This window comes from Eleginops maclovinus, chromosome 4, assembly GCF_036324505.1.
Source record: "Eleginops maclovinus isolate JMC-PN-2008 ecotype Puerto Natales chromosome 4, JC_Emac_rtc_rv5, whole genome shotgun sequence".
Taxonomy (NCBI): domain Eukaryota; kingdom Metazoa; phylum Chordata; class Actinopteri; order Perciformes; family Eleginopidae; genus Eleginops; species Eleginops maclovinus.
The window spans coordinates 17,478,552-17,498,217 of NC_086352.1; the positions used below are offsets into that span (position 1 = coordinate 17,478,552).

Below are 19,666 nucleotides of genomic sequence, written 5' to 3' on the forward strand. Positions count from 1 at the left end.
CTGCGTGGATAACTGCAGCCATGTCTCCTACAAATTACATCTATATGCATTTATTCTTCATTAGCGATTTATGTTCAAGAGCAACATTCAGAGACAAGTGAAGGTTAGCAAAAAAAAAAAAAAAAGGCAAGTAGAACATTTACCCTCAACACGGGCAGCAGGGCTTTATTTCCCATGTCAATTACACTATCTGCATTTGGATTTTTAAGGATTTGGAGGGTCAGTAAAGTGTGTTACACAGAAGAGAAAAACATAGCTTTTCACTTACTCCCAGGCAAATAGTTTTATATAATTTGCCTTATTTTGAGACATCTGTTTATATGAGTGAATGAAACAACATAACTTTTGAACAATCATTGAAAAACTCTACAATAAGAAACAACATCATACGGTCAAGATATTTGCTGTAGAACTAACACATGTACAGAAAAATTGTAGGTTTATTGTAGGATAACATGATCAATAAAAAAATCCATGAATACTTTAATTATTTGTATTTATTATTAGATAAGTTGTTATGCCTTTAAAATAGCAGAATATGGTGAAATATTTATAAGATGCCAAACCCAAGTGTCCTCTTCTGGGTTTTTCTCTTCAGTACAACCAACCATGAACAACCCAACATATCCAGTTCATTATTAAAACATTAAAAGTGCACATCTTCAATGTGAAGGCTAGAACCAGTGAAATATTTTCTTTTTGTTTGAAATATTACCAAATATAAAAAAATTGCCAATTAATGTATACTTTTTGGTCTAGTTCAGGGGCACAGGGGGCTTTAGTCTCTACAGTCCTTTTAAGGCATGGAAAATGTGAGACTCTAGCTGTGAAACAGTGATGGCAACAGCTCTGGTATGTGAATGTTTTGTACAAACTATTCAAACATGACCAGACTTTACTGATGCTCCTGTTATATTTCACAACTGGTGCGGGACAGGGTTTGCTGGCACCAACGCAGTACAGCGGTGTGCTGTGAAAAATAATAATGACACACATCCTGCTTGACTGAGTGAGTAGATTTTAAAACTTATTTTGCAGCTGATGACTGATAATCTCCGTGCTTTGATTAATGACAAACCTGTAGTGAGCATGAAGGACGATGGAACCCCACTGTCACAGGCTAATCAAGCCTGCAGAATCAATTTCTCCTCAATGTCATAATTCATTATATAGAACAATACTTCTCTTGGCTATTTGATTTCCTACCGTATAAATATACTTAACCAGACGTTAGAATTCAGCTATCGTAATTTATGTAAAGCTTTTTTCATCTCAGCTCAGAATCTGCTTCTTTTGGCAAAGCGAGTTGAGGCATTTAAGGAATTTGACTTCAAGGACTTCATTTAATGTATAGTGCACTCATAGGCCTTTCACACTACTTACATCATCAATTTATAATATAATATATGGACATGTCCTTGATCATTATGCTAACTGAAATATTTGCCTGTTGAAATATTTTTGTCACTAATTTGATGACAATATTAGCAGCAGGGTGTCCTCTACTAAGCTTTAGGTAGAAGACATGGTTCTACAGATATTCAATACTTTTAGTTTTTCAGAGCCTGAAGGTCCCTTTTTATTTAAGTTGTTTGTTTTTTCATTGTTCATTGCTCTTTAATAGGCGGCACTAAAATGGTCATAATGGACAACATTTACATTTCTTAAACATTGTCATTTACATTATATTTACTTAATATTCCATTTCAATGCATTACATTATTTGTACATTTGTATATTTCTCATTTTTATTCATTTTCATTTTAATTTTTAGTTCTAATTATTTTTAATTTGTTATGCTTCTTCTTTTTGTATTTCGCAGCAATCAAAAAATGTCCCAGTTTGGGATAAATAAATATTTCTGATTGTGATTCTGGGACAATATGAAAAGCCTATGAACACAGCAAGAACAGACACATATATAGAGCTAAAACAAGGAAAACAAAGCTACACAGAAAAGAGCAAACAAAACATTTAGGTATTTAAATGATATTTATAGAAGTATATCCCCATGTATACTGGTCAAAATACTGCTGTTAACCGTATGCAGGGTCACGGAAAGGGCAAGATGGTGTGGGAATAAATATTGTATGCGTAATGCAATAAGGATACAACTGTACAGTAAGTGCACATGGTGGATGGCTGTTTATATAGAAATGCATAGGGGTATTTCGTATAATAAACTGTAATACTTATAATTTGTAAAATGATTTTCTTATCTGCATGTATTGTTTTATAACATGTTTATCCAGCTGGTCACACTCCTCATGACAGTGAAGTAGAAAGAATGTTTTTTGACATTCAGTGCTCTGCTGGATGTTAGTACTTTAGGACGTTGAAAGTTTAGTTACTCCTTTATTCTCATAGTACAACTTTTATGAAACGTGATATGCAGAATATGCCGCAGAAAATGTGTAATGACTCGAATCGAGATTAGTGAAAGACATCTTTCAGGCTTGAAGTATTTCTACTTGTGTAACTCTGTACAATCCAAACTTTGTGTTTCTGGAGGCTAAAGGATAGTGGACAAGATGTATTGTGTTCTTTAAATGAGTCAGCATTTCTTTGGAGATGATGGTAAATGTAACCTCTTCCGCAGACAGACAGAGCTGATACACATCACTGGAAACTCTATGCTAATTGTCTGCGCTGCTTCAGTTCTGTGCTCTGGGCAGCAAGAGATCAACCTCTGCTTTTCTTTAAAGTAAGTCTGTGTCTGTGTTCGAACTTTAAGTATTTCCACTTTGCTCACTAGCTATACTCTGAATAGCTTGCTTGTGTGATGCAGATCCAAGGATTTTCCGCACAGACAAAAAATACTATGCAGTTTGATAATAAATGTTCATAGATATTATAAATAGTTTGATTTTGTGCGATTTTCAACACAGCCTGAGCTAGTGATAGCATTCATTGTCATAAAATACTGATGAAATGTGAAATGAATGCAGTGGGAAATATTTGGACGTTTAAGTAATTGCTTATGGGGGACAAGAGATGGGAGATAAGAGCAAATAGCTTCAGATACAGACAGGTATGATAGGAAAAAGGATAATGATGAGTTCGTAGCCGTAAATCACAGCAATGGTTCAAAAAGTGCTCACCCTGATGGGTGGCTTCTCAAGGTGTTGAGGTGTTGTTTTTATCTGTTTGACAATCATCAACAAGGCATGCCAACCTTCCCAAACCGATGCTTCTAATGTCATTACTTTAAATGTTTCTTTGTAAATTATGTTTTAAGGAGGTTCGGCTCACATATGCAATAACGTTTTTGTCTCCAGTTTCTAAGCCCTTTCTCAATTTTATCTAATTTGTATTTCACATTGTGTCATCAACAGTGTTGGGAATGCCGTTATTTTTTCAGTAACGGGGTAATCTAAGTAATTCCTGTTTCCGTCGTTACAACGCCGTTATCGTTACTGAAGGTTAAATGTGCTGCGTTACTATGAATTGATTGAATAAACTACCCGTAGCCTGTTGTCATCCGAGGCTTGGGGTGCGTTCACACAAACTGCCAGTGAGGAGACCGGGTGGGTTAACAACGAGGTAAGCGATTATGATTGGGTAAGGCAGAGTCATGTTTCATGGTAGCGAATCGGAGCCAGTGTTTTTACACACAAGCCAGGACATGCGTGCCACACACACACACACACACACACACACACACACACACACACACACACACACACACACACACACACACACACACACACACACACACACCAACACATACACACACACAGTGGTGGGCCGTCAGGGCCAGCAAGGCCTTCTCTGCTGGCCTAAACATCATCAGAATATAAATTAAATTTTGATATATTTTTTCCACAAATACGTATTAAATTATTCCCCATAGTCTATTCTCTTCATTTTATAGCGTTCATCTTGGCTGCGCTGCTTCCAGCCTCAGAACGAGATTTGGAGGGCTGGCCTTTATGTTAGAGCTTTTATCCAATCATATTTCAGCCATAATGTGTTGCTAGGGTCAAAGAAATCTGCCCTTAGGCCTTCAGAATCAACAGTGCGGGCGGCTGTAGCTTAAAGTGAACGCAAACAAAATTGTGGCGTTAACCAATCAGATTTCGAGGTGGCAACAACGGGCCAGCTAGCAGGCGTACGCTAACGTTAGCACGTGCACATCTTCTGATTGGATACGCACTATTGAGAGGCAGAGCTAGGCAGTAGGCAGAGCCATACAGTCTATGGGCAAAGCTAGCAAACAGAACTAGAACTTGAGCGAGCTAATTTGTGTAGATTTCTACAAGCTATTTTTTTCAACCCACAATGGCTGAAGGAGGAGAAGAGATCAATTTGGTCGAAGATATAATTACAACGCCATTTTCAAAACGAACTTTTCAAGTAAAGCTACACATCTTGAAAAGGGAACGACCAACTCCGACGCTAGCGAGCCTAGCACAGCAGGGAAACTACGAGCGGTACCCCTGGCTCACAGCCTCCGAGAGGCACTGCAAATTGTACTGCCGGGAATGCCTGGTATTTGCAACTGATCGATTTGGTGTTTGGAGCCACACTAAATTTGCAAACTTGAGTTGTCTAACCAAGGCAGCAACGAGACACCAAAGCACAGCTGGGCACTTGGAAGCACTGGTGCTTTTGAAAACCTTTGGGGACACCCGAGTGGATCTACAGCTCAACGAACAAGTGCGCAGGGAAACGGAGCTCCACAACGAAAGGGTGAACAAAAATAGGGAAATATTGAAAAGACTGATTGGTTGTGTCCTGTTTTTGGGTAAACAGGAACTTTCATTTAGGGGACACGATGAAAGCGCCGAGTCCAGAAACAGAGGAAACTACGTGGAGCTTCTTTCTTTTCTTGCTGAGAACAACACAGATTTGCATTACCACCTGTACACAAACAACATGTTTACTGGGACGTCAGGCAAAATACAAAACGACCTGATTTATGCTATTGCTGAAGTGATGGGAGAAGAGATCAAAATGGAGATTAAAAATCACCCTTTGTCGCTGTTATGGTGGACGAGACGTCAGATGTGGGTAATGTAGCACAGCTGGCACTTGTCCTGCGTTATGTGACGGACACAGGTGTCAAGGAGCGGTTTGTCAGATAATCTGATTAATTAAGTTAACTGTAAATGCTGATGTATTGATTATAAATGCTTCGGAAATATTAATATAACTCTGTTGTACTTGACTATGTTAAGGTGATGCAACGCCCGGTTACACTGCGTTTCTGTCTAAATGTATAGTTTCTAGAGCCATGGCGTCATAATGATGGCATTAAGAGGTGGAATAATTCAGGTAGGACTGTGTAGGACATCACTGAAGGCCTAGGTGTGAAATGCACGGCCCGCCACTGCACACACACACACACAGAGTCGAGGAAGCAGCGGAAATGCCAAGTCCGGGGCAATCCGATGAAAAGTTGTCATTTTCAAGGTGGAGATATAAGCACTACTTCAAATTCATTGCGGTGCATGTAAAGTGTACATTATCCAGGAGGGAAGACTTTGTGGACATCCGTTGTAGCAACTTTTTTTTTTTACAGTAAAGCAAATAGTTACTTTCCGTGGTAATTAGTTACTTTTATTATAGAGTAATTCAGTGACTAACTCAGTTACTTTTTGGAACAAGTAGTGAGTAACTATAACTAATTACTTTTTTAAAGTAACGTTCCCAACAGTGGTCATCAAAAAAAGATAGTGACCTGATTTTAAATGTAGTGATGAGCAGACTGTTTGACAAACTGATCCTTTTTTCTTTCTTTTACATGTTGAAGTCTTGCTGAAATACAACATTCTGAGAAAGATCCTAAAGTTGTTCAGATGTGTGTCAGTATTCATTAAGGGGCACAATGTTTAACATCAATGCATCCTACCTCCTCATACCCCGGCTCCAGCTTGCAATGACGAGTCATGGCATGACTGATGCATCAAGTCATGGTTCTCCAGCCGGCCAAGTTCTATACAGGACCCTATCATCTCATTGTCAAATTCTCTGGTGTCTCAAATTTGTTTACTAGTCTGAATAAGAAGTAGCATGCCGTAGCATCAGAGAAGAATTAGAGGCTGTTGTGTGCTATTACCCATCTTGCAGTCCATTGTATATAAGTGCTGTGAAGTTATTTTGCAGGAATGCACTTGTTCTGTAATTTGACTCCATGACTCTAGTCCAAAAGCTTATGAAGGTTTCAAGGTTTCAAGGTTTTATTTGTCATATGCACAGCAGATACAGCGTATATGTTGGCAATGAAAATCTTATGTCGCGTGCTCCTCCAACAACTCAACATACATGGTGCAAAAGATAAATAAAATAGTGAAAAAGAGAGAAGAATATTTACAATATCAACAATACAGATTTGAGGATGTGAAATATATACATATGTGGAATACATTGAGAGTATTTAAATACTTTACACTGTTGAATGAGGAGGTATGGACAGATGCATATATTATGTATAACAGATGTATATGGCAGATATGTATAATATATAGATATGTGTACTAACAAGAACAAATTAATAGTGAGATAATGTAATTGAGCAGGTAGTAGTTGGAATACATCGTGAAAAATATGAAGGGAATCACTCTTTCTTGATTTATAGGGTATAAGGGTTACTCTTTTATAGTAGGTTTTCTTAATGCGGTATTATATGGTAATGAGGGGGTACTGTTGCTGTTCCTATCAAACTTTACTTTCTTACTAGCAGCATTATGCCGTTTACAATGTTAAATTGGCATATTTAGAGAGTTGAAATGAGGTATTTCACTTGCAGATTTTAGCCATCTAGCTAATTAGGGCACTTCAGGACCAAGTCTACATAGTGATGGTCCCGAATCTCCATTCGTCATAAGGTAACCTGCAACAGCACAAAGTTAGCTAATGAAATCCTAAATCTTTACCTGCAAAGTTAACTCTATATGTATAAACTAGTTAGTTGTTAATGCAAACATTTGCCTCACACAATTCATTTATTACAATTTTGGCTTTTGTGTTTTCAGTTTTAGTGAGGCGATAATCTCACTAGCTCATGCACACTGCTTCAACATCGTTCCACCCACCTGCTGTGCCTTGTGCTGATGCTAAGCCATGGTTTGGCAATGATAGTCTCCAATATTTCATATTGATAATATCGAGCTTATCAATAATTAGGATATATTGGTGGTAATGTGTAAACAAAGCTGCAGAACTTTGACCAGGGAAATAGCATACATGAAAAGCTTTATAATATATGAATGAACAGCCAAGAGATGTGGTGTGAGACGCGTTGTGTAGGCTTTCATCCTGCTTTTGCTGTGAAATTTTTATATCCGTTGTAACTGACAGGACTTGAAGATGCCAGTCTTCTCAGCAAAGAAGCCAAACACAAACATGTTTCAGCCGCCTTTCAAGCCTGCAGGGGGTGAGCGTTTGACGCTCTAAAGATAGATTTTTGTGTGAAGTACTTTAAGGCGGCGAACCATAAACAAACAAGGTTGCAAAAACATTCATGAATTTATTAAATAGATTAAAAATCCAATCATTATGCCTGAGATTGCATTTTATGTTTTTTCATTTGACATATTGCTGCACCATAAACACTGCTTCATTATGCTTTATGTCTTCAGAGACTTTGTGAACTCGCATCCAAATCCACATTAAGCCACTCAACCCTCTGCTTGGAAACTGGCACCACTGCAGACAGAAAAATTAATCAAGCACTTTCACTCGCATTACATTTACATTAAAGGTATTTAGCTCTTTCTTTTATCCAAGGCAAATTATGATGAGGGCAGTGAAAATTAGCTCAGGCTGATGGGGCCTGATAATACTTTTGTGCAGACGCTATACTGTAATGTGAGACCTCTTCTCTGAAAGAAAAGTTCCAGAGAACAAAATTAGAAAAAAGAACAGATATATCCGATTCAGACAGAAGCGTTCTTGGAGAGGATTTGGCACAGAAAGGGGTGTGATACAAGTGGGAGTATGGGACGTGAAGCATTTCTTGAGGAGATGAGTTTTTAAGTTTACAAGGAAAGGGAGTGGTTGTGCTGTCCTGACTTAAAATGTTCGATTACTCTGGAGTCAGGTAGACTGGAGGGAGTGAGGACCTGACTTCTAATAAGACAAAGTTGACCAAAAGTGGTGGAATGGTGATTGGATTTGTTTTTTCCGCAGTGTTGGTGGAGTAGTATACTAACCCAAAATGATTTGGACAGACGTTTTGTAAACCTAATTTGCTACTTTACAACAGTTTGACAGCACAAAGGGACTCTCATCCAGATCATACTACCATCTTGCAGTAAAATGTTTTTTTTTGTAGATGCTGTTGAGCTGTGCTTTCCGCTTCAACAGCACATTTGAAAAAAAGATGTTGACTCATGCATGCAAATTAGATGGTGTTTTGTGCCACTGTATAAATTGTTGTATTCTGAATGGAATAACAACACAGCCGCCCATAGTAACGGAAGACTCTGACTTCTGTGTTGACAGTAATGACCCATTCCTTGTGATTAATATGGAAAAAGGCAGCATGCAATTAGTGGTCAACTGCAGGGGGGCGTCACACGGGGCAGAAATCCTGAGGCATTTGTTTCATTGTCTGAAGGGAAAGTTGACACTGAAGAAAGGAGTTTTCATACGTGCTGTAATTGACTGGCTTTTAGAAAGTGATCGCAGTAATTCCAACGTGTCACTGCCCTGTTTTCAGCTTCAAAAGATCTTCAAAGTCATGTGTTGAGTTGTGTTCGGCGGGATTAGACTGCAACTGATTGTATTTGTTGTCAATTAATCTGCTGATTTTTACGCAAGCTGTCAGCAACGCTCAAGGAATGGCAATGTTGGTCGCTCCACTGCTTTGGTCCAAAGTTTGATGGATTCTCGTGACATTTTAGGTGCACAAATTCATTTTCCCTTCAGGATGTTTATTAACAACTTTGGTTAGTTCATAACTCATCTAGTTGAAAATCTTTCAAAGGCAGTCTCAGGCGACTCTCAGTGAATGATTTAAAAAATATATGACATTAGTTAATACATTTACCATAAGAAGATCACAGAATATCCCAAATGTGTGTACTTTGGATGAAGATAGGAATATCAGTCAGTAGGGGTAGGGGATATGGTCAAAATCTTCTCTCACGGTACATGACATTTCTTAATCGCAGTGAAGATATACAATGTGTCATTATAGAGAAATTGTTCCTATAAATGCAATTAGGTAACTATGCCGTACTTCATCACATTTCTTTTTCTTTTTTTTTTTTTTTAAATTCCGACTGAAACAGAAACAACTTCCGACTTTTCAAACCGAGTTAAAGCGAAAGTTCTTTAAAAAATTACCTTTAGTTTCTAAGAACAATAATTTCAGATTTAAAGGATGACAAGGTGAAGTAAATACCTGTCTGACTTCAGTAAGTAAATCGCACACATTTGTCAAGACTTGAACTTTTGTGCAGGATTTGTTCATCTTTAATTTGACTAAGTCTCAGAAGCACTGGCAAAATAAACTACAGTGTAAATGTCGGTAATTTCAAGCAAAGTTCTTCCTCATCTGAGTTGGTTTGAAAGTATTACTATTGTTATAAGGTATTACTGTATTTACTTCCAACTCCTTCTCCATATCTCTCTAAATCATATTACCTTGTAGGGCAGCTAGATTTGAATTAATATATCGACCACAGTGGAGAGTTGGCTCATTTTCAAATCACGTGCTTTTGCTTTTAGTCAATTCTGCAGCTGCTCTTTCAAAGTACCAGATGAATAATGCATTTGACATACTATGTGTTGGGGCATACAAAATCTTTTTGTGGCATATTAAACTGGCATAAAATAGGTAGCTATGGTTGCGCTCTGTATCGCCCAACCATCGCTCAATAATCTGGAGTTCCAGTGTGAGGCCAGGACACCAACGCAGCTTCAGAAATGAACCAGTTTCTTTAAAAGCCATTTAATTGAAATACCACTTGAGCCTTTAATTCAATACTACTTACAGAATATCTACTCAGACTAAGATGACAAGCTCAATTCGTTGTCCTGTCTTGAATTTCAGAGGATAAATTATACAAGAAGTTCCTTTTAGAACTTCAAAGTCTGAGTTGTTATATTGATTGATTTTGATCAATGGCCTCTCAGAGACATCTCACTATATGAAGGCTGCCCATGTTCAGCATTTTCCTGCTGCCGATTCACAGCACAGACCCTTGAACCAGTGTAAATGTGTGTAATTATTATCTATTTGTGGGACCTCAGGGTCAAAATAATGCAAAACTAATTGTACCTTTTGAAAAAATGTTCTATAACTTATATGATAAAAAGACTGAAAATGCAACCGTGTCTCAAATAGCTTGGTGAAACAGACAAACAGGTTATGGCTCAAAGAGTTAATGTCCCAATGGCATCCACAGTTTGTGTCCCACCATCCTTAATGATGCCCATCTGCACCAAACCCATTATGTTCTTATACAATTTTTTATTGTTGATAGAAATGAAACATAGTGCATCAGCTGCACTATTTGGTGTTGCAAAGCAGCACAGCGTGATGATTTCGAACCTTTTCGTACTGAAAGACCCGGTGTCCTGCAGTGATGTGAAGCTCAGCACATTTAAGTGGTTTATGAGGATCCTCCACACGCTGTGGACATCTCCTTTGATGAACCCATACAAATGTGGATTGTAAACAGAGGAGCACATCTTCACTGCTTCTGCTGAGTCTTTGAATTAGTCTGCAATATCATTCAAATTCTTCAGATAGCAATCAGCAGTATTGTACGGATTCATTCATTTCCTTATTCATTTCCCCTCAAATCTGTGATTCTCAAATAGTTCTCCTCAAAGTTTTTGTAACTATAAACTCACATCCTTTCTTAGAATGTATAAATGTTAATCAAAAGATGAATAAATGAATTGAATCAGAAACAGAATTAATTGAAATGTTAATTAGTTATATGGGCGAATAGGCCTGTTTAAGCATACAGGAAATAATTACATAAATATCCATTATCAACCTATTTAATGCTTGATTACATGTTGATTTGAAAGGAGATAAGTAAACTAAAAAGCACAGTATAAAAAACCTGCCTCACGTTTCTTTCTGAGTTTACAAATATTTGAATGAAATGAAAACATACATATTTTGCTGCAGAACTGAAACAGAGAGTGCCATCGCATGCAATCAAAACAATCCAACAAAATTCACGTTCCATCTTTATGGAGAGCTTTTACTGTCTCCACTGCTGGATAGAGGTATCGCAGTCGGGAAAGGTTTGCAGAGATCCCTGCACTGGGGTCTAGAGCCTCCCAGAGGTCTTCATTATATGAGGTGTAAGTGCCACTGGCTTTTAGTCATCAAGGACCCGGCTGCTCCTCCTGAGCCCCGGGGCCATTAATGTTTCGCACCACGGAGACTCCCTCCTCACAGTCGAGGGTACAGTACGCTGCAGAGGTGAAGAGGAAGGGCCTCTGCTTGTTGACCAGAACATGCTTGAAGTAACCTAGAAGTGATCGTTGCTCACTGCACTGACTGTGTGTGCTGTTCCCAACCTGAGCTACAGTACAGTCTGTTTGTACATCTGATGGTATAATCAGACCAGAGATTCTTTCTAAAAAGAGACAAATTGTGACAGTGGAGAAGAACAAGGGTTCCAAGCTGAACATTTATCATCAAGTTAATAAATCTGTACATATGGATATTTGGCTTTTCTGAAAACTACAATCTTAAACTAGTGCTGCCTGTTAGTCGACTTATTTGTAATTTTGGACTCAACTAATATCAGTTTTTTATTTTATTTTTTGTTTATGCTTTCATGTTGATTTACTTATTTCCAAGGAAACATAAGAGCACACCTTTGGAAAAAACACAACAATCAAAGGGATTCTCTCTAGTCTGCTTAGAATCGAACATTACTTCAGTGCTTTAGTGCTGAAGGCCTATAACTCTTAACTAACGAGAACATCAGGTGCAACAGTATGTAATTGCCACATCTGTGCAGCCTTTGGCACAGCTGTTTCATTTTTGTAACATTTAAATTTCCTAAAGCAGTCTTATTCCCAAGCTGTGACTGTAAATAATTGAATTTTCTCTTTTCTTTGTAAAAAAAACCCCAGGTGTGGCAGTGTGGCGGCAGTGTTGAGGTCCTCCCTTGCGCTCGTATTGCCCACATAGAGCGTGCTCACAAACCCTACACGGATGATCTGACGTCTCACGTGCGGCGAAACGCTCTGAGAGTGGCAGAGGTTTGGATGGATGAATTTAAAAGCCATGTCTACATGGCCTGGAACATTCCCGTGGAGGTGAGTCAATCATGTTTTGGTGCAAGTCACAGATCTTAAGTATGAAGTATGAAGAGTTGGTGGATTTTAAGTTTTATTCACAGTTCCACATTGGCCATGTCACAGGCCAAAATCTGTCATCTACATAACCACGGTGTAAATATGTATTTTTATCAAAAAAAGGGGGAAATCTAATGATGTTATATAACATCAATAATATTATTCATTAACAATAATAAGCATTTGCATCACAACCACTCGCTATTTCAAATATTATGTTTCTGTTATGTTTTTATGGACTCTAAAGTATAAGAAGCTTCTCATTTGGATTTGACATTTTTTAGTAATTATGGTGTTTGCTCTAATCATTTGGTCTTTATTAATAGGTAATAAAACATTTATTTTGATGGGAAACGGAGAAAGATGTGGAAGTTTCTTTTAAATGTGACTAATAAATTCCAGCGATATTTGCCACTTTTATCTTTAGTAACGGAGTATTCTGTACTGTACTCACAATGAAAGGAACATTTTAAATGCAGTTTATTATTATGAGGAACATCAAATCTTATTTATAACATTAAACCTATGTGTTTATATTTGTAAGTGGTCTAAACTGAAAAGAAAACATAGCCTTTAAGTAAATAAGAATAAGAAGTAAATACATCATCATAAAGTTATTTCAGATTCACAGTGTTTTTAAACAGCTGAGGTGAAACAGTGATCGCTGAACTGCAAGGAGCAGCTTTTTTCAGTTTTTCTCAAAATGACAGAATGAAGCATTAGGTTTTATTTTTTACCTATACCCATGATTTGCCGTTGCATCCTTTTGCGTCATAATCCAAAGGGACCATTAGTACCAAAGTCTGAGTCAGATGGGGAAAAAAACGATGCACAAACCCACAAATGTGAATTCACATGACACCGTCATAAATGTACAACACCGGCAGGCAGCTCCATTCAGCGTCACCTAATCTAAATGTCACAGGGTGAGTGTCATCTGTTATCGGCTGTGCTCCTCCCATCGCAGATGTTCAGTGGAGTAAAGCATCTGACACCTCCAGACGGTTCTTTTTAAATGATTTCTTGTTTCTTAGAGGATGGCCTGAATTTCAGACGTGCCACATATTAAATAAATATTTTATTTGATTCAATGAAATGTTCTAAATGGAGACAGATTAGCAGCTTCAACGACAGTAAAAGGTTAAAAGAATACAAAGAAACCGTCTGGATTACAGCTGCGATTTGAGAAAAAATGATGATACGGAAAGAAAGATACAACGGAAAAGATTAATCGAATTAATGGTTGTATTTTCTCAGCAGAATTACAATCAGTTTATTCAAACCTCTTTATTTGAAGCATTATTGTCTAATTTAAGAGGTTTACTAAAGACAGTGTTAACAAAAGTACAAAATGTCTCACTTACTGATACAAAATATATATTCTGCATGCTGCCATGTCTTTCTGTTACTCTTGTATTTGTGTGTTGTCACAAGACACTGGTTTTTAGTTGATCTTGAACTGGATTTAGTAAATTAATGTAAATAATCGCATTAGTCATCTTATGTTAAATGTAGCATCCCTCAAAGGCTAAATCAAATGTTTGCTCACTGAAGCTTTTTTTCCTTCTCCTGCATAATCTGTTTGGATATGCAAATCCACGTTATGAATAGATGAACATCTGCGGGCAATTCATTCAGTCAATAATGAGGCGTTTAACAGAGTCTGTACTCAAGAAGCATGACATTTAGCCTCAGCTTTAGCCGCCTGAATTAACTACACCGCAAAATTGTCAGTGGCTTCTTTGATGGTAAGAATCAAAACACTACCAGTGTTGAAATAAAGTTAATCTGAGGTGACTTTGTGATATGTTTTGAGGGCCAGAAACCCATGCAGCATTTGCACATACTTCAGTTTTTGAGTTTTTAAAGAGAGGCATCAGTGAGATGTAAATCAGATCAGATCAGATCTTAAATAACACACAGCACTGCAATTAAATGTTTGTTTTCTTGAACCCAGGACTCCGGGATCGATATTGGCGATATTTCTGAGAGGAAGGCTCTGAGGAAGAGGCTGCAATGTAAAACTTTTCGATGGTACCTGGTCAACATCTACCCTGAGATGAGGATGTACAGTGACACCATCGCATACGGAGTAGTAAGCCGCCTCTTTCTTCATCCCTAATGCAATTCAGCATCTGCAAGAGCCAAACAAGTCTAACTCTGCCTGAGCAAATGTTTTTAATCCCTTGTGTTGAGATCCGAGCAGCTGCTGTCAGGAGCAGAAACAGTTCAGAGACGAGTTTTGCTGCAGCAACTTTGACTTCTTCTCACTTACAAATGAAAAAGGCAGGAAGACTAATGTGATGAAAATAGATACATAGATAGATTAAATTACGCTCACTTTATATATGGATGTAGTGTTTCTCACTTGAGAATTGTATTTTTAAGAGAAACCAGAAAAGCAACAGCCAACAGTGCTGGCAGTGTTTCTATTTGCCCATTTCTGAGTACTCTCAATCAGCTTTATTTCCACGGTCCTCCCACCTCTCATCACTGTGGTGCGCCCTAATACACTCTGACACACAGGACTCAGTACTGTGGCACTGCTCTCTATGTTGCATGGATGATTTTTTCTATAATAAACTGAAAAATGCTGGATGGATATAGTGAGTAATTAGGATGACCTAATTACATTCATATCTCTGAGTTAGTTGACCTCATTATTCTACATTTGCTACATGCATTTGATTGGCTAGTCAGTCGTTGTGGTTTGAGGGGTCGTTACAGGCATTACCACTTGCATGGTTAAAAAACATTTTTGTTGACATCTTTAAAGAATTAGTTCTTATCATTCTTCTCCTGGTTTAAAAAATGGGGTAAAGAGAGATGCAGGGAAAGGCTAGCTGTCCTCCACAGCTCAGTTGTAATCTGTATACTCTGAGCCATGAGCATGTGAAGGCAGATCTGTCAAATCTGAAGGTTATTATGTCAGACACGTGTCACATGACAGTAGCTCTAAATGCAGTTTTACTTGAAGCTAATGTTGCCCTCAAAGGTGACACTGTTGTGTGTTTACTCTTTTTGTAGTGCCTGTGGCTTTACTGATAGTCAGAAAGAAGTAGAGTTCTCCTTAGTCATGTGGGAGCCGAATTAAACCCTCTTTAATAAACCTCTGTTGTTCTGATCTGCTGTTTTTACCTAATTCTCTCCCCACGCAAACCACTATCCCTCAAACTCCCTGCGGCTCAGTTTGCATCTCACAATCAGAGCTTTGTCATTAGGTGAATTGATAATCCTTCTGGCCTTAAAGTGTGGATAATATTCATCAGGTGTTTTATTTTCTCTTCCTATTCCGTTTATGTACAGTTCAGAGAAAACGCCAAGCTGGTATTAGATGGTCACTGTTTTCATTTCTAGTTTTGAATGCCTGTCCAAACTCACAAAACCTGCGTGGATACAGTTCCATATGAACGGCGAGCTCCACAGCAGGCAGTGTTTTATGTTTTATAATAGTTTCCCCTGTTGGGGAACTAATGTACTGCAGATTGAAAAGAGCAGGTGGGAGACGCAGCTTCCTTTCTCTCACAGTAGATGATTTTATTTGTGGAATGGACAACACACAATAATTATCTCTAAGTTCAGTGCAAAACATTCATTTCACCCCACCAAACATGATCGGCTATTTTACTCAACTCAACTGATTTGTTTTGTCGGACCGTTGTGTGCCATATCATGAAATAAGGCAAAGTGTTACAATAGAGTTGAAAAACTGATTAATCAACACATTATAATGATCTACTTGTTCTTAAGAAATCCTGTTTTGAGAGCATATATTATCCAGCAGAAAGAGGTACATCTTTTGTGTGTATTATTTGTAAGTCAAGATATCTAGATAGTCTCTAGTTTAATACCTGAGTTGTGCTTCCTAGTGGTCTTAAACTTGCTGGATGTGCATTTTCAAAGTTAGAAACTATTATTCATATATGTATGTACTAGCATAAATTCTCACAAGGCATCAAAACACACCTTATTGTGAGTGATGTCAGTGCAAGTTTCTGCATGCAAACACTGTGATATAAATGATTTTACCCCCCAGGCTGTTATACTTTTTTGGTTACTTAGTGTGTGTGTGTGTGTGTGTGTGTGTGTGTGTGTGTGTGTGTGTGTGTGTGTGTGTGTGTGTGTGTGTGTGTGTGTGTGTGTGTGTGTGTGTGTGTGTGTGTGTGTGTGTGTGTGTGTGTGTGTGTGTGTGTGTGTGTGTGTGTGTGTGTGTGTGTGTGTGACTGTTTGTGTTTTTTCTTTGTCTGCCAGCTGAAAAACTCCCTGAAGAATGATCTGTGTCTTGATCAGGGACCTGACAATGACAACGTGCCCATCCTGTATCTCTGTCACGGGATGACACCTCAGGTAAGTGCGCTCATTCTCCGCACCACTTTTTCATGCAGCACACAGCAAAATGCCAGATTTACTATGTCACCCTTTATATTTTATTTCCATCTTTTTTTGTACTTAATCAAATCCAAATCCAGGTAAATAAATCATTTCCTTTCACATTGGATCATACTCCGTAGTATACCTCATAAACCACTTACATGTCCTAACTGAGTCTAGCGTTTCAAAAAACATCATTTTATTGATGTCATATAATGTGAAATCCTGTTAAATCCTGTTTTTGATTTAGTTAGAATCTACCTGAACGTTTGTCTCCGCCTTAGATTTTCTTATACAGCCTGATAGACTTCAGGATTATTTTAACGACACACCGTTAGCTGGACGGCTTGTTCAGGATATTTCGTGGCCCAAATAATAGGTGGTTTAAATATCTTCAAATGTTAGCACAGCTTGATTTGATCATTTACTTTCTCCAGCCTCTTCCAGCTCACATCGATTCCCCTGTTCCATTATGTCTGGGAAGATTGTTTTCAGAGATTGTTTAACCTTTCCGTGACAGTTGTAAACGTGTCTTATAGAGTGAGGCTTGATCTCACATTATCCCTTTGCATTCGAATACATTTATTGAATGTTTCACACTCAGTACGCCTTGTATTGATATTTGGACCATAGTGTGAATTAAAACTAATTCAGGAGAAATCTGTATAATCTCGTGAAAACTTTGAAACACGTCTTCCTTAAAACATTTACTTCTGAAGCCTTTCTCAGACCCAGATGACTTTAAAACGTGCTTAATATACATCTGTTGTATGCTTTAAATCTCTCATAAATCCAGACATTTCAAACAAAGGATTGGAGTTGCGCCACCGTCCCTAAAGAGATTAGGGATCTCCTCTGCAAGACAAATCTCGTCTGCTCTATTTTCATGTTTCAGTGTTACATCATCGAGAGGAATTAAACCCTGGGTTGCCTCTGTAATGACACACATACTGTACATAGCAAATATTTGCTGGAGTAAATGAAAATGTCACTGGCTTTGAAAGAGCTGCACATTGTTAGGTTCTTCGTTAAATGCAGTACATCGGCATGCTAAAAGAAAATTGCACAGCCACACATGAAAGGAAAGGGGAGTACAAAGTTTACATTCAACACTGGTTGACTTTACAAAAGCATGTAGTCAGCAAACACAGAGTACAGTGCTTCAGCTCATGTTGTAATAGAACATACCGAGTTAAGCACAGCAACAAAAGAAAGCACAGCCAAACACCGCCTGGCAGGCTCTGCTGCTCCAAGAATGAGCAGCACAAATAAAAAATTCCCACTCGGCAGACTGTTTCACTTCTGGTGTGAAGGAGGCAGAGGGCTTTTTGGGAAATATGAGACAAATAGGAGAAGAGTAAAAGTAAGACCAGCATCAGCGTAGGCAGACATGGCCTTGCTCTCTTTGTTTTAATTAAAGAAAAAATATGAAAGTGCTTTGATAGCTAATGAAGGTGCAGATTAAGATACAATCTTAACCCAAGTTCCACTTACTGTGTGAAATGTAAGGACCACCAAAAACAGAGTATGTGGTTTCCTCCAATATAGTCTTTGTTTTAGGCTGCTAGTGCAGAGGGAATACTGAGGTCCGTTACCCAAGTAAAAGTACCAGTACAACAATGTTGTGGTATTCAGAGTAGAAATCCTTCATCAAAAATCCTGTCTGGCTGCTATGTTGCAAACTGCTCAGACCTAGAACAAGAAGCAGTCAGCGGGTCGAGGCCATACCAGTAGTGTCTCAGTGAGGGAGAAAGAGTAGATGTGCTTTCAGCCCCTTTCCTGAATTTGTGGGAAACCCATGTTAAAAAAAAAGTAATCATAGCAAAGTGTTTTCACATACTTTCAAATGTGTCTAGAGGCAGACATTTAGTACAGCACTGGTGTAAATTCACTTGACTTTCTATTCCATATCATCATATCCAGTCCACCCTTGATTTTCACTCTATATTTGCTGCACCGAACTGAAGCCAGGGTTACACCAGCAGACTGTGCATCACTGTGGATGTCTGTAAATACAATCCACAAATTATATCTCCCTCTCTGTCTCACTCTTGTGCTTATACAACTAAGTGTTTTTCTTTTTGAATATAGAACATTCTTCTGCTATTTTCCTGCAAATGATTTTCATTTTTTGTCAACTAAATATGTGCAAAAAAAGCACTTAGGCAGGAGATGAGCAGAGAGGGAACAATTATGGGGAGAAAAATGGGGTTTCTCCCCATTCCTGAATTAATGATGAGCTTCTTTTGTTTGTCTTGCATTGTCCTTAATTCAGTCAGGATGGCTGTATAAATATGCATATTTAGTGTATGTAAATCTCTGTTTCATTCCCATAGACAACTGAAGAGGAAGCCTCATTTGCTGCATAGTTTATTACCTGTATGGTCATATACAGCTCTGGAGGGACCATTATCTAAATGTCAGCAGTCTGAACCCTCAGTACAGCACTGCACAGTTTGTTCACAGCGCGATGTGGTGTTTCTTGCAGAATGTGTACTACACCAGCACACAGCAGCTCCACATTGGGCTCCTCAGTCCCACCATTGACGACGACGACAACAAGTGCCTGGTGGACGTGAACAGCAGACCGCGCCTCATCGAGTGCAGCTATGCCGCCGCCAAACGCATGAAGCTCCACTGGCTCTTTTCTCAGGTGACAAGCCATGAACACAGCTCCAAAACATGGTCAGAAAACACGAAGTCAACAAACACTTTAATTCAGCCTCAGTAATGGTAATTTCTTGAACGTGACAGGAAAACTCAAGTGTGGCGGTCGCTTTTAATCATGCAAGTGGTTTAAATTACTGTTTGACCAGAGTTCAGTTCTGTAACTCATTTAGATGTGAGGAGTCATTGAAAGTTAATGATTGTCTGTCTTCATTAGCTGTACCCACACACTGTGTTTTGACAGAAAAGCAGCCTCCTCATAAAAGGCCTCATGACAGCGGTTGAATTTGATTTACTGCATGCTTTGATTTGGGTTGAAAAAATCTCATATTGTTTGCTATGCTGT

The 19,666-nt window shown here is 38.4% G+C and overlaps 1 protein-coding gene across 2 annotated transcripts in view; it reads left to right on the top strand.

Annotated features, from left to right (window-relative positions):
- galnt18b (UDP-N-acetyl-alpha-D-galactosamine:polypeptide N-acetylgalactosaminyltransferase 18b) overlaps positions 1-19,666 on the top strand; it is a 65,832-nt gene that overhangs the window by 43,009 nt on the left and 3,157 nt on the right. Inside the window, exons 7-10 of one of the 2 annotated variants that reach the window (XM_063882612.1) lie at positions 12,058-12,243; positions 14,240-14,377; positions 16,534-16,629; positions 19,142-19,306. In XM_063882612.1, coding sequence (XP_063738682.1) covers positions 12,058-12,243; positions 14,240-14,377; positions 16,534-16,629; positions 19,142-19,306 — 585 coding nt within the window. The remainder of the gene's footprint in view (positions 1-12,057; positions 12,244-14,239; positions 14,378-16,533; positions 16,630-19,141; positions 19,307-19,666) is intronic. The other variant, XM_063882613.1, reaches the window with a different exon arrangement.